The 25,399-nt window shown below is 31.9% G+C and overlaps 1 protein-coding gene and 1 long non-coding RNA gene across 6 annotated transcripts in view; one reads left to right on the top strand and one right to left on the bottom strand.

Annotated features, from left to right (window-relative positions):
* LOC143233985 (uncharacterized) overlaps positions 1-24,152 on the bottom strand; it is a 33,314-nt gene extending 9,162 nt beyond the window's left edge. Inside the window, exons 1-2 of one of the 2 annotated variants that reach the window (XR_013018456.1) lie at positions 24,019-24,152; positions 17,924-18,073 (exon numbers count right to left, since the gene is read on the bottom strand). This is a non-coding gene — a long non-coding RNA (uncharacterized LOC143233985). Of the gene's footprint in view, positions 1-17,923; positions 18,074-23,863; positions 23,998-24,018 lie in introns of those variants that run through there. The other variant, XR_013018457.1, reaches the window with a different exon arrangement.
* LOC143233984 (uncharacterized) lies at positions 716-16,004 on the top strand. Of its 4 annotated transcripts, XM_076470946.1 has the most exons (4): positions 716-911; positions 3,062-3,298; positions 7,399-8,857; positions 15,701-16,004. In XM_076470946.1, the coding sequence occupies exons 1-3, from the start codon at positions 887-889 to the stop codon at positions 7,533-7,535; spliced, it is 399 nt and encodes a 132-aa protein (XP_076327061.1). In that variant the 5' UTR covers positions 716-886; the 3' UTR covers positions 7,536-8,857; positions 15,701-16,004. The 4 variants fall into 4 exon arrangements, with proteins under 4 accessions (XP_076327061.1, XP_076327060.1, XP_076327059.1 ...); XM_076470945.1 differs by lacking the exon at positions 716-911 and having other exon boundaries at positions 2,755-3,298; positions 7,399-7,690; XM_076470944.1 differs by lacking the exon at positions 716-911 and having other exon boundaries at positions 2,755-3,298.
* Positions 24,153-25,399: the final 1,247 nt, after the last annotated feature.

Here is a 25,399-nt window from a genome sequence, read left to right as displayed (position 1 = left end):
CTTTTTTCGGTTGCCCAGGCCTGTTCTAGAATTATTCAGGAAATATATAAAGTCATTTTTATGTTTTTTGTTCTGGGGCCTAACAGGCCCCAAAATACTATTAGTGGATGTTTTAAATTTTTTTTAAATATTATTTCGCAAATGTCTGAAAAGTCAAAATATTATTGCTCCTTAAAATATAATGAGATAGGGTCAGTTAATGGCAATTTCATTTAAATACAAAATTATTCGCCTAATATTAATAACCTTTCAAGTTGCTCTGGGGCCTATTAGGCCCCAATTTTCGTAGGAGTGTTAAGTTAATAATTTTATAAAGCAATATTTATAAAAACCCTGAATTTCCCCAGTGTGACACACGTGACACATTTTCTCTAGATATCTTCTTTCTATTTTATCCAATACCCCTTCAGAATGTACGAAATTAAACGCAAACTACTCACTATAAAATTGTAATTGCTAAGAAATACCATAATTTTTATACCCTTCAATTGTGTTTGGTTACAAAACTATGAATTGAAACTCTGACACATCCTTCCGCACCAAATTTGTTAATATTTGTCTATTACACTTAATTATATACTATTACCCATAACCAATGGAAAGTGGAGGTTTTCATCTATCAGATGATGTATTTTATAACGTTTTGTTCCAAACAGAATGATGTCATTTCCACTCAAAGTATAAATTCGTTCCCACGTAAAAGTTAACAATAGTTTTGATGAATTTTTAGCGATTCTTATCACATACTTAAAAAGCCAGAAAAAAATTCACCGTTCTTTTAACAATCTTGGTTTATGTTCTTTGGTGCATTAATTAATTAACTAAAAATTATTTCATACAGTACTTCTACTAGTATAAAAAATCTGGGATTAAGTCTTATCGACAAATGACAGAACAAAAAGGAAGATTGTGTAAGTTATTTCTTGTTTTTCATGTTTATTATTTATTTGTTATCATAAAAGTAACTAAAATGTCAAAAATATATATATTTTTAGGTTAGTTAAGTGAAATAAACAATAATAACATCATAAAAATATTTCGCAAGACACTCGGAGTAGTTAGTAGGTAATGTAATTCGATACCGTAACGTGAGCTGTACGTTCCCTAAGTGATTTACGACTTATAATGGCACGAATAGTAATTAGACACGCTTCAAAGACCAATAAAACAATACATTGTATTACAAATAGATGTATTCAGTTACGAATTTAAAACTACTTAATATAAATAAATGTAGGTTTATGTTATAATTTGAAGTTGTTGTAGACAGAAAGGGAGGGGTAATTTAAATTTATTTCATTTTTATGGGGAAAGATTACAAAATCAGTCAAATTTACCAACCTTATATGGATACAGAGTGGAGAAAATAACAGCTAAAATAAAACATTTTACTGAAAACATACATTTCATATGTGTTTTAAAATATTTTAAAGATTACACAAATGCAATTTGAGACTTATAAGATGAAGAAAAGTATTTTCATTTTTAATATGAAAATTCCTTTGTACACTGGTTATTCAAAACAGATACTCGATGTATTATACGACAAATCGTATTTAATTTGTATAAGATACCTCACTAAAAATATGATTTATGGCATGCGAAAGGTTAATCGTGTTTACTGAAAGAATGCCAACTTTCGTGAAATAAATAATAATAATAATACAATAAAAATATTTACACACTATACCAAAAGTTACTAGCATCAATTATATAGACTTTATACCAGTACAAAAAGGTCAAATTGACGTGTGAAGATTGATATTATATGACGTCCAAACATAAACGTTTCGAATGTGTGAGTTGTAATAATTTTTCAGTTCTTAATTTTATTTATCTGATCAAGGGATTAGACCTGTGAATATAAAACTGAAGATGATATCGTAAAAAAATAATGCGCATCCAAAATTTCACATCAAAAGAAAGCGTTTACAAACTTAATCAGAAAAAAATATAATTAGATTAAGGTTGAACGAATTTATTTAGTACTTGAAAGATACGTGCGAGAAGGTTTTGTTTTTTCTAAAACTTGTTTTAGGATAGAATTTATCCTAAAATATATGCAGTGATAAGAGTACCAAATGGATTAAAATTCACAAATCTTGTTTGATTTGTGAAATGTCTTAAGTTGTATTGCATTCACTGTATCGAACTAATTTTGAACGGTGTTTAATGAATTAATTAACCTCATAATAGTCTGTATATAATAACGATATTGCTGTGGACTATATTCTTTCATTGTTTTCGTTCACTCATTGGTAAAAGAGTAGCCCAAGAGCTGGCAATGGGTGATGATGACTCGCTGCCTTCTCTCTAGTCTTACTCTGCTAAATTAGGGACGGCTAGCTTAGCTAGCCCTCATGTAGCTTTGCGCGAAATTAAAAAAAACAACAACACTTGTGCCAATCGCAGGGAATCGAATCCCCTATTTTAGTATTGTAAGTCCATTAGACTTAGCGCTGTCTCACCGGGGGACAACAAAGGAAGTTTGCCAGAAAAAGAAGTTTATTTGTGAATTAAGAGTGCCATTAGTCTCGGAAGTTTTGTTCAAACATTGTTTATGAAATTAGGTCCACCGTTGAACGTGGTGTGAAGAACACTTTAAAGGACTAAATTATTTATCATTAATAGTACATTAATTTTTACCAAATAAGCCAAAAGAACCTGCCCAACAATCGAAAATTTTACATCGGTATTAAAATTTTCTGCTTCTACTTTCTTCCGTCTCCCAGTGACACAGCGGAATGTCTCCAAACTTATAACGTGAGAAACTGGGTTTCAATACTTGCGCTTAACTACAGGCAACCAATCCAAAGTCTAGTTTATTACTCCCATATAATCGCCGTTCTGAAATACATTTTTCTTAGTTCCAGCTTTCACGTCCTTAATTTTATGTTCATGCATTGAAACATATGAAACATTTGCGCTTAATTACAAGCAAGCAACCAACCAACCAAATTCTAGTTTCTTAGGTCTAGTTTTCATGTGTTGTTAATATTATGCTCTTGCATGGTGCCATATGAAATGAAGCAACTTATTTTAGCGATGTATGTACTTTTAGCCCAATTAGTAATAACTCTACCGGAATATTACTCTAACAACCATTCGCACCGTATTCAACGGTGTTGCTACGCTGGAACATTCTATCTGAAGCACAACCTGCATCGTATTAAAGAGATTCTACTTCCTCCCAGCCGAGTATCAGACCTGCAAGTACTGAACGTTCAACAACACCAAATTACATTAAATGTGACATTAGAGTGGATGGCACCTGGCGGAAAGCTAGACAATGGTCGAGGTATTTTTAATAAACTACATTTTCGACTCTCTTTTTTTAAATCAGTACAGTAATGGGTTATATAAATATAGAGTTATCGATCTGTTCTACTAACATACGTAGGTTTGTTTTAGTTTAACGGTTAGGATGTTTTTGTTATTAGATATTTTCTATAGAAAGATGGAATTTGTCCTAGACTTTCCTACCTTTTGTATTTCGTCTGTCGATTGTGAGTAGTTTAAGCTTTAAGTCTAAAATATGTAATTGTTACTATTATAATAATTTGAATGAAAAATTATTTTAATTTCATTTCTATAGAACTTTTTATTTTACATTTAGTCACCCTTAATGAATATTCAAAAAATTAATAAAGGCCTACTAATCAAATGTTCGCAAGCTTCTGGTCAAGATTTAGAAATCAAAGACTGTTTTGATGAGAAATATTGTAGAAGAATCTCAAATCAATGCTATCCTCTTTGGTTGCTATGAAAATGTTAAGCTGAAGCAGGAGATTTGTTTGAGAATATAGTACGCATTTATAGTTTGTCACTAAAAACCATACATATAATGCATAGCAATGGGTAAATATATGCCAAGACAAGACACAACCCCACTAAGCACGTATAAAACTTTGGCAAGAGAAAAGCAGCCTTTTCATATAAAATAACGTATCTTTTAACGTAATTATTAAGTGGTATGTCTGCGGACTTATACTGCTAGAAAACAAGTTTCGATACCTGTGGTGGGCAGAGCACAGATAGCCATTTGTGTAGCTTTGTGTTTAATAACAAACAACGAACGTCTGTAGAAAGATTTATGTGTCGTGTGTATTGATTTTTTGTAGTTCTTCACTTCATCTGTAATAATCAAAGGGCATGTCTATAGGTCTCTGTGTGTGACCACAATATTTCAGAGGAAAGAACCTAGAAACCTGAAATTTTGCATACGTACTAAATGGACCTTGAGAGTGTGTACCTGGGTATTAGTTCATATCCATTTGTGTGTACATCTTTTTATGAGGCAATGTACAGAAAAGAATCTATAACTTCCGTATCTCCAAGAAACCTGAAATTTGCACCCCTACTAAGGTAACCCAAGGAGCGTGCAACTGGGTATTATTACTTATCCATATGTTTACACGTGAGCATACATATCTTTTTAATAGGGCAAGCTAATGAAGAACCACATAACTTCTAAATCTATAGTAAAGCCAGTGCTTTTTGGTAACAGTGTGTTCCATCAATAGCTTTTATGTCATATTGCATAGAAACATAAGTATATAGGTTATACTTTTTGGCTAAAATAGATTCAGAATATACGCACACTATCAACCTAATAATTCAATGGAAGATGGGTATTTTTGCTAATACATAACCAAATGATATGATAATAAGTATCTGGTAAAAGGTAAGGTTAAAGTAGTAAGAAACAACTACTAAAAGTGGGGTTCTCATTAAGATGGCAAACTGTCTTTTTGAATATGATAGTTATACTTTAACTCTAGTGAAGATGTGCCAGCCTGTGGTGAGTCATTTTTTCTGTCATCACCATGTTAGGAGTAGACAGTATCAACATCAAGAACAGAATTAACCACACTTTAAATGAGGTAAAGGACATTTATCTCAGCAGCTGCTGAGACATCACTGATCAAGCAGCCCTGGAAATAGGCCTAAAAAAAAAGAGTTGAGAATAGAATTCCCAGCAAAACCATTCATGGTGATTAAAACCTTCTTTATGCTAGATTAGATTCCCTCTTTAAATGGCACATTCTAGACACAGCTGCCAAATGGACAAAAGCTTGGCTCTTTTGCAACCAAAATAAGACTGGCTGTGACCAAAAACAATGGCCCTGTTTTAACTAGAAAAAAAAGTTTACTACTTGTAGAATGAGCTGGCAGATATAAAGAAGGCTAGTCAAAGATCATTTCACTGTGCAAGACATTATGGTACCAATCACAAATCTAAAACCATCTACTATGATTGCTGATCAGGTTAACATAAGGAGTAGAGCTTTGACCTAACTCTGTGTAAACTGTACAATATTTGGATTTGATTTTAAAGTCATTAGACAATAACATGTTATTTCTAGGGAATTTTGTATAATTTTATATGATTGTATTAATATTACAAGAATGAAGTGGGTTAATTTAAGCATCCATAGAACTATATACAGTAATTCTGAACATACTATTTCCATAAAATTTGGCAAGATTTTACTGAAGATTACACCTCTATTATACAAATGAAAAATAAAGGAATGTTTACTAATATATTTCATGAAAGGTTTATCTCCTATTGAGTCAGTCTGAGTGAAAGGTGATATTTATGCTAATTTATAATAAAAGTATCTATTTCCATATTTTATCTGCATAACATCTACAAACTCTTAAATGTGTATCAAGTTTTATAAACTAAAATTATAATTAATCACTTATTTTTGTAAATTAACTCATCAGTCATATACAACATCTAGAGGTAAACTATTTTGAATGCCATGTGAAATATTATTTAGTACAATACTTGATGACATGCTCTTTTCTGTTAGCTCTACTGGAAACAGCTAAGGGGCTTCTGCTGTGATTTGCTTTTGACAGTAAGATCATTGCTCCACTGATACAAAATACAGCATTAAAATAATAAAATTAAAAGAAAACAGATGGGATAAAAAAGTTAATGACTAAAACTAGTCAATATTGTAGTAAGCGCAGAGGGAAAAATTGTATTAGTATTACTATTTTGTTATTTTCTAACTTTTTATTTCACTCTTTACTGATAACATTTCTACAATCAGACTGACTCGGTAAAAGCTTCAGAAATTCACAGATAAACCTTTCATAAGCTGAGACGTTTATAATTTTTACTCACTTCCTTCTAATAAATATATAGAACAATAAAACTAGACAAAAAAACAAGGATTTCTGGTTGTCACTTATAGAAGAATATTTGATATTCTACCCTGTTTTTGTTGAATCTCATAAATCTGGTGTTCCAAGCAATATTCATGCACCATTCAAATATAAATTTTAAAACAAAATATATAAGGCAATAAAATAAAACATCTCTAAACTACTAGAATTTATAAGATTTTCTAATCAAGCTATAACTAGGCTAAAAATTCTGCTGCTGTTTACAACAAAATATCTATTCAGTATAAATCAAGCATGTATGTATGTTACTAAAGTTTATTTCTGTATGATATTTTTCTGCATTAAAGGTTTATCATTGTGTTATTTTATTGTTTAAGAGTATTTTTGTATGAGTTAATATTAAAGTACTAAATTACAGTTATATTTATAGTTTTTAAAATGTATAGTGAGACCCTTAAATTATTTTTCAAAAGAAATATCCAAAGCATTTATAATTTTTTTTCTGTAATTAATTATTTTTGATTTGTTTGCTTCACTTAACTCTATTCAGTTAGTTTGATATTATTAGATGATTTATCAACTTCTTTCATTTTTTTTAATTGTCTAACTAGCAAAATATAAGTTTTAAAAAAAGAGTAAAAAACTTTAACTTTTGAACCTGAGCATCAAGATGAAAGTTTCTTTAATATTTTGGTGATACACACACAAGGAGATGGCTGGGTGGACTCAAGCTCCTGCCTTCTTGCCCTTACGCCCCAAAAGTACTCTTTTTTTTTTTTTTCTTTTTTTTACAGTAATAAAAATTGTCAACAGCTACAAAAAGACACCTTATAACAACACCTTGATTGCTTCATGTTATTAGGAAAAACAAATCAATAATAAAGGGATTTGTAGGTGTTTATAGTAAAACTACCTTTGATATGCTACTAAGTGTTAATAACACAAAAATGCACTGGACTATTTCAAACACTTTATTTTAAAAAAACTGTTCAATTTTTGTAATACTGTAAGTCTGAGGAAACTGTTCTCCTGTCATTTAGTTTAACACAACTGTGTTACACTTATTTTACTTAGATATTGTATTTCTGTTGCATTTAGTGTTATATTGATGCTTAGCACTACAATACTTATATGACACTTATGAAATTTGTTGATTATTGCATTTTTGTGGATAATATTGAGCAGTTTATTTTTATCAATATTTTAAAGAAATAATAGCTAGTAACTTTACACATTTTTTGTAATGATAAACAGTTAGAGCAAGTGTTGAGCAGCATTCCACCAGAGAGTGGCATGTATGCTGCCCTGAAGCAAGAGGGGAATGGAAAGATGATGATGACACAATAGTCCCACAAAGTGGAAACAGAGATTGTCCTGCTTGGCCAACATGACAAGCAAATGTTTTCATACTACCATGGCAATGGAAGAGAGTGTTGCTGGGGGCCATGACGAGGCATCAGAGAGTGTGTTTTTAGAGGATAACATCAGTATTAAATACTAGAAGACCCTGTTACTATAGGCAGACATTGGTACCAAAGTTCTATAGGTGATCAGTGTTACTGATAATGTTAGTATAGGTGAATTGTGTTACTAATGCTCTACAGACTAATAAGGACAATAATGAAATAGTTTGTTAAATCACTGACTAATCAATAACAGTATTTTACCTTATTCGCTTAAAAGAATTTTACAATTATGAATTGCTTTATGTATAAAAAAAACATCACTAATTCATCAATTCTAAAGCTTTCACTTTTATATTTAATTTGCATCACACTTTTTTTCTGTTTCTAGAACTATATAATGTTACTATCACATTAAATATACTGGTTATAGTTGTCACTTTATCTTATACATTTTGTAATTTCTGAAGAGGGCAGATTTTTCATTATAACATGTCTAAATATCATGCAATAATTTAATATACAAGCAGCAGTCTATTTTTTGATACTTTAAAATCCTAAAAGTGGAGAAATTGGAATTTAGACACATCACATGAGGACATATAAAATTGAAACTCTTTTATTTATTTATTTTTTTTGCATTAGGGAGTTAACATTTAGATAATATCAAAAGTTGACTTATAAATTACATTTTCATATCACGTTTCTTGATAGATATTGATAATAAAGTTGTTTCATTAACTTTTGAAAGTAACACTGTGAAAGCTAATTATATTTCCAAAAGAGCCATGCACAGATGCAAACGGTTCATGGGAAAGTATTAAAGGTGAATTTTACAGAAAAAAGAAAACTTTGCAGTCAAAAGAACTACTCATACTGATTAATTTTGCAGGTTCACATTTTTTATAAAATGTGTGCTAATAAATGAAACGTAGAACTTGGTGCAGAAAGAGCCCTTTCCAAGCAGCATTCTGAACATTTTAGTTTTAATATGCTGCTAGGAAAAGTACTGTGATGTAATAGTTGCCAAACAAACCACCAACACCAGCACGTTAAATGTAAATAAACATGGCCAGTGTATAAGGAGAAACAGAGGCGGAGTCTCTTTTGACTTTGTGTTCTGAACAGTGTCGAGTAGTGCCATATCAATTCGAACCTACTCTGAACGAACATAGAACAGTTACTTTTGACACAGATCTGACAAGTTCTAGTGATGAGAACAGTTACACGAGCAAGAGTAGTGGAACTGTGAGTGATACTGATAGCACCCAGGCCGGTTGAGAATCGGTCATACCTCCAGTGGAAGAATGGTAAGCCTAAGTTATGACAACAAATATGGTCTGTATTATTTCATGTGCAATTTTAAGCATCTCAAAACCTGTCTGGTGTTTATAAATTATTGGTATCACAGATTGGGTTTTATTTGTTTATACTTTGCCGACTGTGGTAACTAATACCCGGCCCTTCCACAATCATTGTACTGGGTATTTATGACTCATAACAAAATGAATTTCAAATTATACGTCATAATTCTGTCTATAAAATCAAACTAGATGTAACAATCAGAATAATCAATTTATTTTGAAATGTTAAATTTTAAAAATGGAATTCTTCAAACTTTTCCATATTTAAAAATGATACAAAAACATCTACAGAATAATCTACCACCTTTTAAACATGGAATATGCTCTATTTGGGATAGATTTGTCCACTGTCTAGACTAGGAAATCAAGGTTTCACTGACTTTCAGGTGCCACAAATGCAAAACACACTCATATATGTGAAATGTGTATGTCTAGTTACATTCTTCAAAAACTTGTACTTTTTAAATTATTATATTATACTAGTTATTGTTTATCACTTTATACTGCACACATTCCTTTAAGTTTGTTTTTTCGTGATGGCAAGGGATGGCTTTAGAGGGGTGGAACCTGTATGCTGCAGGCTGAGATCAGTACTCAGCTCTACACGAGGAAAGATGGTGGGGATGATCATGTCAACTGCCGATGGTTGAGTCTCAGATGGTTGTTCAGTCTCAACCTGCCTGGCTTGAAACTAACAGAATCCAAAACAGTGGGACCTGACACAAAACATGAGCATTCAAAGTGATCTTGACAAAGCTTTGCATGGTGTGAAGGAGTCCAGTTCTTCCAATTGACCATCCATACCCACTGTCGCCACCTTGCCGGTTCCTTCTCCTTGCACGGAAACAAAAAGAAGCTTTTGCCCGATACCGAACCATTTTTACAGACATAAGCAACGCAGTAAACCATGTTATCATAAAACAAACATAAAGTAGCAATATCAAGACAAAAATAGTCTCACAAAGTATGTAATCTGAAAAAAGCACAGATAGATTTAAATAAAACACCAGCACTGAAAGGAACACAATGGTCAGTGTGCAATGAAGCATGTTTAGCAACTATTATGTCATAGTGGTAAAACGTCACGCAAACAGCCGAACGACCGAGAGGAACTTGAGTTCGAGGACCCGCATATTTTGTTTCATTTTTTACTCAAAAACTAAAGTGTTTAAAAATATGGCAACCACACAGGAATTATACCTAACCAAAGTACAGTTTCTAAGACAATTATTAAATTTGTTGAAAATTCACCTTTAATAATGGTTTCAGAGCTTTCTGGTTATTTCAATACTACCTAATAAGAAATGAGCAATTATTTTTATGCAGAACAAAAAAGCATTAGCAATATGAGTTGAATGCTTAGAATTAATTAATTAAAACAAAAGAATATGAAGATTTTACAAAATATATGAAAAGTGCCATAAATAACAAAACATCCGTTTTCTTATGTCACTGCTTGTTAAATTGGGAATCTTTATTCAGTGTTTGTTTGTAAATGTATCTAAAACTATTTCTTTGACTCAGATGAAGTACAAATACAACTATAGAGAAAATCAGAGAACAAATTCAAATTAATACGAGAGAAGCAACTTAAAAACACACTCATGGTATGCACATAAAAAATGGTTATTACAACCTGAGGAGGAGGCAGACAGGAAACAAACATTGCAATGTAAGCTCAACACTAACAAAGAGGACTTTCAAATACTTTACTATCACTGTGGAACTTGGAGGTAACCTAGTCGTTGGACTGAAGAAACACCAAAAATGGCCAATGTCCCTGATGGGTATTTTCACAAAGACCAGTATATTTATGAGTCTTAGTGGCAATAATAATTTGAAAAACGTTTGTAGGTCACTTGACCCAAAATCTAAAGTACCCAATAACTGTATTATTTTTTGTTATGTTCAGCACTTTGCATCCCTTACTAAAGCTGTATGTTCTCTTTCAGTTTTTCTGGGAATGGCAAACTGGGTCTAAATGAGTCATTATAGCTGTTATTTTAATACTCCATGAGGATGCTTATAATAACAGATGTAGACAAATCAACAGTTGGATTGTTTTTGGCTTAATCATAATGTAGTGTTCAAACCAAGAGTAACCACTGCAACAATATCTAGTGTTCCTTCTCAGATTTTTAAGTTGTCATCACAACCACTGGCTTGTGTTTGAAATAATAAATGTTTGTTTAGTTACATATTTTAAACAAAACCACATTGAGCTATAGGTTGTGTCTACCACAGGGAAAAGTGAACCCCAGATTTTGACATTGTAAGTCCATAAATGTACTACAGTCCAACTGGGAAACAATTACAAATGAATAGTAAAAACAAAATTAAGCACACATATACATGTGTGTGTATATTTAACATTCCTTAAACAAAAATTACTATGTTCTTAGTTTTAATGTTAGCTTTAATTTCTTGTAGCTTGTTTCTTCTTTATCTAAAAATAATAATAATAGTTAATAGTATAACAAAAGTTATAAAAGTAAATTCTACATCATCATCAACACAGGTCATTTAATTGTTGTTTTAAGATACAATAAAAGGGTTTGACTTAATATCTTTTTTACATCCAGTCTGTTATGGGTGCTAGTGTAAGTTTTGAAGTTCTGTATTAACTTTATTATATTAAATTTGTTTTGTTACACCTCTTACACTACATAAGTTGCTAAAGAAGGATCAACATGATAGCAGTATGTTTGTAAATAATAATATAGTGAGTCTAAGGCTTGACAGACAAACAAAAACTATTTATTGTAGTGCATATTGTTAAGTAAGTAATATTTTTTGTGTTTGTAAGATTTGTAAAAATTGAATCAATAATGGAAGATAAAATTGAGACAGTCAAAATGGTCACTGGCTTAACATGGAAATTCACCACTGCCATGGTCATTACAATCTAAAATGGAGTATTTCTGTATCATTCTTTGGAGTTCCTACATGATTCTTTGACCCCAAAGTTTGCTGTTGTCTTTAAACAACATTACAATCGAGTTTGTATTTCTTCCATCTACAGAATGTCTGATGGACTCCCTAGTGGCACTATTACTTTTTTAATGGAAAAACTGCTAAATGCTGTCAAAGTTTATGTAAAGTATCTGAAAGTTATTCATTTACCACGTAAAATGGAAATGGTTAATTAAGAGCCACCATCATTACCTACTACTGTTTCTCCACTACCACAACTAAAGCAATTTAAATTTAAAGCTAAGAGACACACATCAAGTATCAGTTGGCCAAAAAGAATTCTGAAAGTGAATTACAAAATTATATTCTCCAGTGCAAAAGAAGGAAGCTATTTTGACACAAATGCTCTTGTATTTAGGCAGGATTATAAGAATGCTGATCTAAAAATGTTCAAGTTAGGCTAAGAATAGTGTGTAACACTTACTTCCCAGGTATAGTATACAATTTTTTTCATTTGTAATGATGTGACAGCAAGAGAAAGAATTAGGACCTACCCTTTAAACTAGGATATTTCCAAAACTGAACCACAATGTTCTGAATTCCCTGTACAGTGTTCATTACATATATCAAATACAAACACTCCTAATTTCAGGGCTCATATACAAATATGTGAAGTGACTATAAAGATGCATAAATTGGTAAAACAAGATTCTGCTTAAAATACAAGAGATTTCAGTAGAATTAACCATCCAATGCTTAAGCCCAGGCACTTAGATAATTGTTAACATGCAAAAAGCAGAGACTACAACATTTCATAAAATTATTTCTCTATCATTATTACAAGATTTTCAGATCTTGAATTTCACATTAAAGAAAGCTTACTCATAACAGATCACTAGATCTTTAATGTCTTACAAACATCCTAAATTTAAACTTATTTTAAATAACTTCATTTGAGACTCAGTCATCTGTTAAATATACTTAATATTTATAATGCCACACAACTTGAAATGTTTTCACTTCCGTTTCATATTTTATAGTATATACTTTGTAGTCTGTTTATTTCTTTAATAAAAACTTCACTTAAATTAAATATTGACATCACTATAATATCATTTTTTTTTTATTGTAGTTAATAAATATAATTATAATATTATTTGTAGGTTTTGCTCACAAAATGTCTATTCCAATACATTATAAACTTTTGTAAATAAGTGTTTTTGTGTTATTAACTACCATTAAATTCAAACAATAATCCAATGTTCTTGAGAAATACTTATATTTTTATAATGTTAATTGCACTTGTGTATTAAGCACTAGCAAAATGCCTGGCTTCAGTCTGGTTATGAGGTTTATATATTGTAGATTACTGTGTCAGTGTATGTATTCTGAAAATATTTAAGCATTGGGCAGGTGGACATGGTCTTAAACTGGGAGCTTCTTTTGGTTTTTGCAAAATGAATCCAAGCCTTTTTGTTTCAATTTTGACATACATTACAATTTTAGTAGCAGAAGTTGCAGGAGGGGCATTGAATCCTTATAAGTGTAGTGAATGCTGGTATGGCTTAAAGAAAATGATAAATAAGCCTAAAGTAAAGACATGGTGTGAAATAAACTAACTTAGGGTAAAGTACACAAAATTTATCATGAAAGTAAAAATATTGATCCAATTTTAAACTTAAACCATTTATGAATTATGGTGTTTTCTGTTATATCCTAAACATTTTTAACTTAAAAAACCTCTTTAATGAATAGAGACTCTAAGTTATGAAATCAATAAATATTTTTCTAGTTTTGTTGCTTTCACATTTTATTTGATATTTTCATTACATAGATAACAATAATATTAGGTTATACTTTTTTTGTTAAGCAATATGACATAAAAGTCACTGTTAGAATGTAATTTTACCAAAACACACTGACCTTTCTTATCAGAAGTTGTTAATCTAATCAGTATACTACAGGGTGGTAGTACCTCTATAACAAAAGAACATATCTGATTGTGATTTTCATTTGTAACATGAAGAAAGCACTTTTTTCTATGTGGCATTAGCTTGCCTGTTTAAAACGATACACATGAACACATGCATAACCTCAGAGTCCTGGTGTAAACCTGGTGTAAAATTTCAGGTTTCTTGGTCCTCTTGGAGCTATGGCGATCATACAGACGCACCCTTTTATTATTATAGTTTAATATTACAAAAAAATACTAATAAAATGGAATATTTCATTAGTCTTAAGATAAATGCAAATGTTTTAAGTTTAATTTTTTGTTTTTCAGAAGGTGAACTTCAATTAAACATTTTCACACTAACTTTTTTGGCTGCATCAGTATCTTAAATAATGTATGAGCTTCAGATTAAAATACATACAGTATATATATTGCTACAAAAGTCATATTTTTGGTATGATTATGTGACCATATCTTAATAGAAATTGTGTATATGACACCAAAGTACTTTAGTTAGTAGTATCCATGCTATATACTGACGCAAGCTTCAGTGCAAGTTAGAGAAGGGCAAGAGTTGCAAAACCTTTTTATCCTCCTTTGTTCTTTCACTTTATATCCATCTTATGCACTCTTTTAGAAGCCTTTTTAGAATTTACAAATATAAACTTAGTTCCTTATACACATGTGTATGTGTGTATAGATATATATTCACGTGTTCCTCATGCTGTTATTTAATGTTGATAAACAATTACCATATTCAAAACTAACATTTTCTTTTCCATGTTATAATGGGCCTAAAGCTCTTTACCATTTAAAATTCACTCCAAATATTTAACAACCAATGAAAATCTTAAAAACAAAAGTAGAATTAAACAATGGTAAGTAAGTGAGAAACAAAATAATTTCATGTAGTGTAAAATAATCAAGTACAAAAGGAAAAAAAAAAAAACAAATGCCAGTGGGCTTAATTATTTTTCATTCCGAGCAATCTTTGATAAGAATGAACTTAATGGTTATTTAAAAACTAATAAAATTATGGTGCAATGAAAGCATCTACTGCAGCTTTTAAAAATTCTAGTAAATTTTAATTATTAATTCAGCAGTGTTAATAAAACCAATATGTAACAAAAGTTTTACTTTTTCTTGTTCCTAGACAGAAAATGTTATTTCCCAATTGCTTATGCCTAAAGTAAATGGAAAAGATCTATTTTTCTCTTCAAACTTTGCTTTTGTAACCTGGGTAATGAAATTTTCAAATTTACTCATTTTCCAGAATATTCCAGGTAAATTCAGTGCTGAATAGCTAACAGAGAATTTTCTCAAACTTACATGAATTTTCCAGAATGTTGTAGAACTTACAAGACTTTAAGAACCTTTTAAAATTTTCTAGATCTTTCCATAGTAATATATATATTAGGGACTCACAACTCACCACTTCAGTTTAGTTCTAGCTGCCTAAGTGAACACATAAACCTATCTGATTTTACCAGAGATGGCACCAAGAAGCTGCAAGCATTCTCCATACACATTCTGCTATGTATATAGCCAATTTATCAAGACAAGTGCAAAAAAGTACTCTGTGACAGCATCTGCTAAAATGTGTGAAGCTTACAAGGCATATTTTGGCATGCCTGTTCAGGATCAATACAAACTTTGGGTACCTCATTTTACCTGCAAGCACTGAAAAAAAAAAAGAACTCTAGAAAGTAAGATAGACAATTTTTGTTTGCTTGAATAGTAAGATTTTATATTATACAAATTTTAGACCTTTTAAAATTTAAATATCTTTTTCTTTTCTTTTTTAACTTCCAATAGGATAGAAAAAATATAACATATAAAATATTTTGCATGAACCTCTTACACATTAGTTGTGGATGAAATAAATTTATTCTTCATAATAACAATTTTATTTTGCTCTTTTGCAGGATGGTACAGAGAGGAAAAAGAGAGCCATAAAGTTTGCTATTCCAAGAATTTGGCATGAACTCACTGACCACTCAAGCAATTGCTACATCTGCATGGTGGACCTTTCCAAACATTGGGTTGGCAAGAATGCATCTGCTATCATGTATCCAACCTTCCATCATCCATTGCCCCAGTACCACATTGCCCTGTGCCCAGTGAAACTGATTTACATTGCAGTCATAAATCTCAAAAAACTAGTCACTTCTCAATACTTTTGTTCATTTTTCTATAACTGTAGTATAAATACATGTAAATCTTGATTCATACGTTGTGTTATTCAGACCTTATGTAAATGAAAATGTGCAAATCTGCCCATTTTTACACAGAAAATTGGTTAATTTCTAATTTTCATTATCCAGGTCACAAAAGCAAAGTTTGAAGGGAATAATGGCCATTTTCTGTACTTTTACAACATAAACAATTAAGAAATAACACATACTATCCAGGAACAAAATTTGTGTTACATAGTGCAATTCATGACTGTAATAAGCCTAATCTTTACTGAAGGCCATTTATTACATTAACCATCATTAAGGTTTGCATCCTAAGTTTCTGTGCTGTCTCAGTTTGTCAGATGGTCCACATCAAAAGAATAGTGATTTTTTCTGTGCATGCAATCAAATCATCCATGACTCAGGATGCAATATATGTGGGTTGTGTCAACAATTAATAAAACTGATACAACCATAAAATGTTCCAAACAATTTAAATTACCCACAACCTGGTCTTAAGAGCAAGGCAAAAATCATATATTCAATTGCCCCCAATGGGATATGCTTTTTACTTGAACTATATATTACTTCTGTCTATGCTAGACAATTAGTGAAAGTTTATAACCTTTCCACATCCACCTACAAGTATGCCACTAGTTACAAAAAGGACAACACCACAATGAAAGTAACAGTAGAAAGGGCCACCCATTCTCCAACTGAATACCAGAAATGAAGAAATTCACACAGAGACTTTCCAAACCTCATAACACTTAACCACCATAAAGGTCTTTTGCTGAAGAAAGTGCAATGGGTCATTGCAAACTCTTAATTTGATAAACCAGCATGCATAAGCCTGGGAAGTTGACAGCCACTCCCCCTACCCTTGTGCTTGTACCCATGATATTACATAGAAGGTATGATCTGGAGCAGACAATGAAATATATATATATGTGTATGTATGTTCTGTTACCCCTGATTCGAAGTGAATTTAAAGAAATAAGTATACCCTGTGAAGTGATACAAGAGGGAGAAAACATTCTGAGGATGGTGTAGAAAATGAAAGACAAAGGGGTTGGGTTTAGTCCACATTTCAGCTTGAAGGATCTTATCCAATGATCATCAGCACAAGGCCAGAGAGAGAGTCAAGTGGCAGATTTGATGTGATGAAATGTGATGCATTCTTTGTGCATCTTTATTCAGAGAGGAAGAGATTATCTGAATGAACTGACAAATCCATCTCGTAGTAGAGGACAAAAAGTACCTGAAGAAAGAGTGTTACCATTGCAGGACTAAATTATAGTGAAATTGCTGAAATGGGAATGTCTTGACTGCCCAAATTGAAGAGAAAAGGCAATCAGGGTCAATATGATTATTGGAGGTCAAGATTATTGGAAAAAATATGGAAGAAAAGATACAATCTTCCTCTTGAGCTATTAAAATCTTAGGGATGGATGATTAGTCACAAAATAAAATTAAGGAAGGTCTATGATTTGTAAAGATCATGAGCCAGAAGAAGGAAACAGATTTTAAAAGAGAGACCTGGATAAAAGCATGTTAAACTTCATTAATATTTCAGTCTTACAAAAAAAAAACATGTGAGGAAATAAAGAGAGGAAACAAAAGGTTAGCCTAACCAAACACTGGAATTTTAGACAGGAAGATCACAACCTAGACCATGGAAATTGAAAGCCATGACCAAAGGTTGAATAGAACTGAGAACCAAAGTAAAAGTTAATGTATCACATTCATGGAAGAAATAGATAAGTGGATTACCATTATAACTCTTGATCAAATGAGCTCACTCAGACATAATGAAATATGGACTAAGAATATTAGTGGAGGGCCTAGTGTAGGCAAAAAAAAATATATAAATAATTGCTTCTCTGGATAGATTTGGTTATAGATATAAAAGCAGCTATTGTTTTCTGTGTTTCTGGAATCTCTAAAGAAAAGAAACAAACAACAACTTACCTTTTTAGAGCCTGCATAAAGAATAATTACCAGAGGGAGGCAATACAAAGATGCAGATGAAATCACAATGTGGTGTATGTAATGTGACACACAGATACCAGGGTTGTCCATATCCTTGTTTGCAGTCTCTCTCTCTGGGGATGTCAGCAGCTAAACACAAGAAAATCTATGAGATAAACTTGATGAGATGTTAACCACAAAAATGGCAAAATCATTAACTCTTTTAAAGTAACAAACAAACAAAACAAAAGTTTTAATCCATCCAGTCAAAGTGGCAGGAAACAAGTCCCACACAGAAAAAAAACAAACATGGCAAGAAATGACAATGTCAACCATCTTAAAAGGGATCAGTATGAGTGAGACAACAATTAACTTCCCAAGAAGGACAAAACAAATGACTCAGGAGGAGAGAGTGAATGGAAAAAAAACATTCAATTACCATCCCAGCCAACTAAAATCCTGAAGTAGAAGGAGTGGCCTGAGAATGAAATTCACTTGTCCCAAATAAAAATGAAAGAGCACTGTCTTCCTCAACTAAGAAAGAAACAAAAATACATCTTAAAAGAAAGCTGAAACAGGGGACAGCCATGAGAACTAATCAAACATTCCAGTCTAAAAAAGATAAACAACTGTTGGGAAATAAAAAAACAGAAAGAAAAGAATATTAGGGAAAAGACAGAGAATCATCAACAAAGATGCTCTGTTAACATCCCTAAAAAGCCAGGTTAAAAAAAGAAGGAAATAAGATAAGGAAGAATATCAAATGACCAGTAAAAAAAATGTGCTGATTGGAAAATTGAAGGAAAACCATCAATTGCCATTGACAAAGTGCAAGGGTGGATGACAGTTGACAACAATAATGAAGAAAATGGGCTACTCTCTGAGAAAACCCTGCTCATCCGGCAAAAGATCAGACAAAAACAATGTATGAAGATAGTGCGACATGTCATGGTTAAATATTTATGTAAAAATGGCTGGTTTGGGTTGAGGAATTTTTTTACACAGAGGAGCAAACAACGTTTCGACTTTCTTAGGTCATCGCTGTTTGCTCCTCTACATAAAAAAAATTTCTCAACCCAAACCAGCCATTTTTACATATATATTTTTCTCTACAAGTGGGTTTTCTTGACATCACTAATGGTTAAATATTGATATCTAATACTGAGGTAAAAGAATTTTCCAAGATGAAGATATTCCTACAATGCACCAAGGCAAAGAAGTAAAAAACAACAACTAGGCAGACAAAGTGGGAGAAATGAGAATAACCCAGCAAGAGGTGTCACAAGTGAGAGACAGTAGCCTGAGGAGAAGCTGAAGAGAAGGATAGGTACATGAAAAACTCTACTAATCCTCACTCAAAGCTTTATCAGCCACAGCTGCAGAGTCTGGGCTATGTTGAGGAGAGTTTCAAAGATGTTAATGAAGGAGACTTACAAAATTGAAACAAATCCATTAAAACACCATGCTATATAGATTCTACCCTGAGGGGGAGATCTTACCTTGGGAAAAACCAATTTGCTTCCATCATTAAAGCTCACAAAATAAAGCAGGTTATCAACTGAATATGTTGGCTATGAGCCTAACAAAGAAATACCAAAAAAATAAAGCAAAAGTATGAAATTAAGTAGCTCTCTTTCAGTTTTCTGTCTGGATGCAACTAATGTTTTTTTCACACAGACAAGACAGAAGATTATACCAAACCCACTTAACAGCCCACATCTCAAAAGCATTAATATGAAGAGATCCCTCCTTTGAGGACTGTACCCAAGAACAGTGAGTGTCCAAAACCATACCTTGTCCAGAGAGCATCATGCTCTTATAAAATAATTAAATCAAAATAAAATGGAAAAGAAAGAATACCCATAGTTATGAGGGACCAACTAAGTCACCATGATAGTAAGAGGTAAAGAGTAAAGAAATTGAAGAAAAATACAGGAGAAGACAGTAGAACTCTGGACATACTCAAATAATTAACCAGATTCCATTAAAAGGAACTCTTATGGGCACATCCAAGAAAATCAAGGGACTTGAGAGAAGCTTGAGTGCCCAAAAGAGACAGAATCACTTACACAGGAAAAGAAGGAAGCCTGAAGATTTTAGTAACCAGTAGCTCCATGTTTCAAAAATGTAAAAGAGAAGGCTACACCCACACCACAACTGAATTGAGAAAGAACCATCTCCAACACTCAGTTAATCAGATATGTGATCAAAACTCACTTGGAGAGAGGGGACCAAAGGAAAAGTGTTGTCATAGCAAAAAGGATTCTTCTTAACATGTTGAGAATGCCTGAATCATCCATGAGGTAGTGGAAATGTAGGCCTAAATAATGCATTATCCATGCACAAGCACTCAAGACCAAACTTAAAACATACAATGGAATAGGACTTGATCATTTTGGTCAAAATGTAGGAAGCAATGGGGAGACGAACATATTGAAATGTGCAGCAATGAACATCCATACTGATCATCTATAACCTAGAGGTGAACATCCACTTTAGATTGAAAAAAACTTTCATCTTGAAATGAGAGATAACAAAAACTGGTTCAAGGGTGACAGATTTATGATAGATTGTTAATCCCCCATTTTCTTGAAAATAAAAATAAACACAAGGGTTAAACCCTAACATGGGATTGGGAACATGTTCAATGACATTCATAAACAGGAGAGAAAATAAACCCTCATCTCGGTACCAATTATGCAAAACATCTGACAAGGGTGAAAGGACAACACAAAAAGAATAAAAAGTAGTGGAAAGTGGAACATGATGGAAATTAGAAAAAAAAAAAGCACACCCAAGACCATGACTCAATGTTCTTTCACAAAAGGATTTCAATGAATCAAAATAAAATTTACCATCTCCCCAAAAAACAAACAATCTGAGGGTAAAGAAATTTAGAAATAAGATGAGTAGAGGAAGATATTCTTGTTAAATTGATACTAATACTTATCTTATTTCTAAAGTATCAGTATTGACCCAAATATCATGAACACATGGAAAACATAAAAATTTAAGGATGGAATCCTATAACATGACATTAGTATATTTGGTCATAACAGAAATTAGTGCAAGGTGTAAGCTAAAATATATTTGTAGAAAAATGGAAAGAAAGAGAAATCAAATCAACTTCCTTAAAATTAAAGATAGATGATATATCCTACTACTCAGATAAAAGAAGGTAGAGTGGTTTATGCAAAATGTGTACATATTTTATCACAGATGTTGTGAGGAAAAAGCATACAGTTCCACAATTTAGCATACTAATGAAGACAAAGCCAATCAACAGACAATATAAACTTAAAGGCTTGAACACATTGATCAATAAGGGCTGAAAATATAGCCTGAGTGAGGCCTTCAGAGAAATTGAAAAATTCTAATACTGGTAGATAAACTTACCAGCAATACTTAATGATGAATTCAGAATTCACTGTGAACAAAGTTAACAGCACAATTATCAACAAGAAAATCTGGATTACAGCAGGAAAACAAAGAAAAGGTGTGAGAGTTAAAAAGTATGGTTAAATAGTCATGTTATACATAATATAAAGGATATTCAGAACTTAATCATGTTTACTGACATCATGAGGGCAATTTTCAAAGTAAAGTATGTTTGATGAAACTTTGCAGAATGGGCAGCAACTGCCTGTTATGAAGACAAAAGTGCAGAGGACAACATTTCAAAAGTCTTCTGTCTTTCGTCTTCAAGTCATGAATACTCTGCCTAAACAATCCATCAAAGAATAAAGTATGTTTGTTTTAAGTTTATTACCTCTTCAAGTTATATACTGGTGTAAAAATGATTCAATATCAAACTCTGCACAATATACTGTCATTTGTTTGCTAAAATAACAGAACTTAAGAGAATCTTTGACCATAAATTTATTTTAGTTAATAAAAACAAAAACTCAAAACCCCTGCAAAGTTATAATTCTACATTCCAATATTAGATACAACAGGACTCATAGAGGCACTTGTTTTTTTATTTGTATGTGTATATATATATATATATATATATATATATATAATAAGCAGACCTATAAAATACCACTATAAAATCCCATGGGTTCAGTCTGGAAATTATATTCTTGCTTTTTAGGAAATTTTCTAAAACTTGCAATTTACAGGAATCATTTAAAATTCCATGAATTTTATGCATGTATTCTTGTTTATTAAGAATATAAACCAAATTCCCCTCTATTGAATTTAAAAAAGAAACTAAATAATCAGACCTTTGATTTTGAAATGTGCATTAATTCTCTATCACACTCCTCAAAACGATGTAAATACAATTTAAATTTATGTAAGAATTGCAAATTTTACATATTTATACCATGTTTATATCTCAGTCTGATTAAGAAATAAAGTGTCTATTCACCAAAAGTTGCTAAATGAATGTTTCAAAACCACTTCTTATTGTCCTGTAAAATTTAGTGCTTAAGCATTACTCTGGCTGAGAGTTCATGCAAGAGATACTTGCTAGTTCATTTTATTGTGATATGTCATCAGTTAGTTATCTTCAGTCTATTATTGATATTTATGTGGCACATACGTTTGCTATGAATGATGTGGCACGGCATGGCCAAGTGTGTTTAGGCGTTTGACTCGTAATCCAAGGGTTGTGAGTTCAAATCCCGGTCGCACCAAACATGCTCGCCCTTTCAACCATGGGGGCATTATAATGTGACGGTCAATCCCACTATTCGTTGGTAAAAGAGTAGCTCAAGAGTTGGCAGTGGGTGGTGATGACTAGCTGCCTTCCCTCTAGTCTTGCATTGCTAAATTAAGGACGGCTTCTGCAGATAGCCCTCGAGTAGCTTTGCACGAAATTCAAAATAACAAATAACAAATTGATATTTATACATGTTCATCAAGTTTTTATAGGGACAGATCCTCAATAGTATGTGTCTATGAATTGTTGGTGATAAATTTCAACAATAAAAGAACAACACATAATCCACTAGTTTTAACCCTTTTGCTATGGCTCAGTATAATATACACAAATTTGTCTACACATTTTCACATGTTAAATACTTGTACCATAACATTTGATACAGCATGTGTATCTTCTGAAAATTTGGTAAACTTCTAGTAAAGATTGCAAGTATTTTGTATTCACAAATACCAGATTTGTTAATGAAATTATTTTCACAGACAACTCTTAAGCAAAAAAATGTGTTTCATTACCAGCCTAAGTACAAAGTGGTTTCACGATATGAATAAAAATACTATTCTTTTTCCCAAAAATCTCAAATATTATTTGTGTAATCTCTCAAACCTCCTAAATACATTTCAAATGTTTGTTTTCAGTAAGACTTTAAATTTTTTGTTATTTTCTACACTCTAACTATGTGGGGTCTGTCACTTGACCAACTTTGTAACAATCATAAAAAAATTAGGAAATTAATATAAACTTTGCTTTCTTTGTACTATAATGACTACATATTATAACATGGAAATAAAAATGTTTAATCATATATTTACTATTGTTTATTATATTGACCTTCCAGTTGTACCTGGATAACATTACATAAACTGTATTAACACTAGACATGTAAACTCATGTTAAGTATCCAGTAATATCGAACTAACCTTAAGTTTTTCCTGTCTTTTAGCAGAATAGTATTCTGCAATATACAGTCACATTCAATTATTATACACATATATATATATATATACACATATATATTTTAGTGAAATTAAATAATTACATCCAAATGAAGCTAAATGAATAAACAAAATCATGAGGAAAGGCTGAATTAAAAACAGCAAATCCTACTTTCTAATTAATTACAGTATAACCATAATTTTTTAAGCCATAAACAAAACACATCAAAATGAAACAAAATATGCTGCATGTTTTTAAAAAAGATCCTAAGCTACAAGTTACAACATATAAAATATATCCTAGGTTTTGGAAGTGACTAAGGAAGTAGGACCCACATTCGTTCCTCTACATGGAATTTTCTCAAACCATACCACCCGTTTTTACATTAATATTTTTCAAAACAAGTGGGTTTTCTCGTCGTCACGTGTTAATTTTGTGTGTAGTTTAAATACATCAAAACCTTAGTATAATTATTTATCTTTAAACTTACAGAGTTCGAAATGGATGCTCGTGTAATAATTGTTTTTTAATATACAGATTTCAACAGTATTAAATCAATAACAAACTATCGACAATGAATTGGTAGTACCAGTCTAATGCTACAGTGAGTGCTTTGAGAACAATGTATTATTTTGTATAATAAAAAACTCATCGCGTGAAGCCTTGTTAATGCATTTACTATTAAATTTGAAAATATATTTATTTACATAGTTTAGTCAAGTATCTTTATTACTGATGTAAATAATATACTGCTATGTTATTAAATATACGCAAATAACAACTTAGTTTTGTTTTTGAATTTCGCGCAAAGCTACACGAGGGCTGTTTTCGCTAGCCGTCACAAATTTGGCAATGTAAGACTAGAGGAAAGGCAGCTAGTCATCACCACCCACTGCCAACTCCTGGGCTACTCTTTTACCAACAAATAGTGGGATTGATCGTCACATTATAACGCCCCCACGGCTGAAAGAGCGAGCATGTTAGGTGCGACAGACCAAATGGATGTGTCATCATTGTGTTAAAATCTCATATCCATGAGATAACACCTCTATATTTTTGTTTCCCACCTTGCAGTTCAGGACTTCCGAACATTAGGAATTTAATAATAAAAGAAAGAAACATTCTTGAACATTGTCCTTTATACAGTTTTTGCTTCGTTCCTAAATGGTACTCCCAGCTAGTTTATGTAAACATTAAACACTAAGTCAGAGATTTCAAACAAAACAGTTTTTTTACTATCTCGACAATATGCAGTAACAGTGTATCATTAAATAAATAAATTACTTTTAGTAAGACTCCAGTATGTATGACAATATTTCAAGTAATTTTATTAGCACTTCGTTAAAATTAAACCCGATCGCAATACTCATTTCTATTTACAAACAAACCTACTTCTCTAAATACTTGGAAGTTGAATATAAAAAATTCTCCATGGCTGCAAAACTGGACTAGAAATTTCTTAACACAAACTCTTGGTAAAATTTGATGCAGGAAGACTGAAATAAGACTGACCATTGTGGGTGTCTGACAATACAATATTTCAAAGATTGTCTTGTATTTGCCTGACCTCTGAAGCAAGACACCTAGTTCATGTTCCCACTGGATAGAATCTCGAACACATTCACAAGCTTCAACTGCATTGTTAAATTAGCCTTGTATGCTCCGCAGTGAAAAAACAAAGCTGACGGTTGCTTCTCTTTTATTTTTGCCTGGCATCCACTGTACGCACCATTCATGTTAGCGGCTCCATCATAAGTTTGTGCTCTTAATCCTGACAGCGGTAAATTGAGTCTAGTCAGTACATCAAGTATAGTCGAGTATATTGTTTCACCAGTTGTATTGTAAACACTGTACAAACCAAGAAATCTCTC

This window comes from Tachypleus tridentatus, chromosome 12, assembly GCF_004210375.1.
Source record: "Tachypleus tridentatus isolate NWPU-2018 chromosome 12, ASM421037v1, whole genome shotgun sequence".
Classification (NCBI taxonomy): domain Eukaryota; kingdom Metazoa; phylum Arthropoda; class Merostomata; order Xiphosura; family Limulidae; genus Tachypleus; species Tachypleus tridentatus.
The sequence above is the reverse complement of the archived record's forward strand: the minus strand, read 5'-3'. Positions and strand labels throughout refer to the sequence as shown.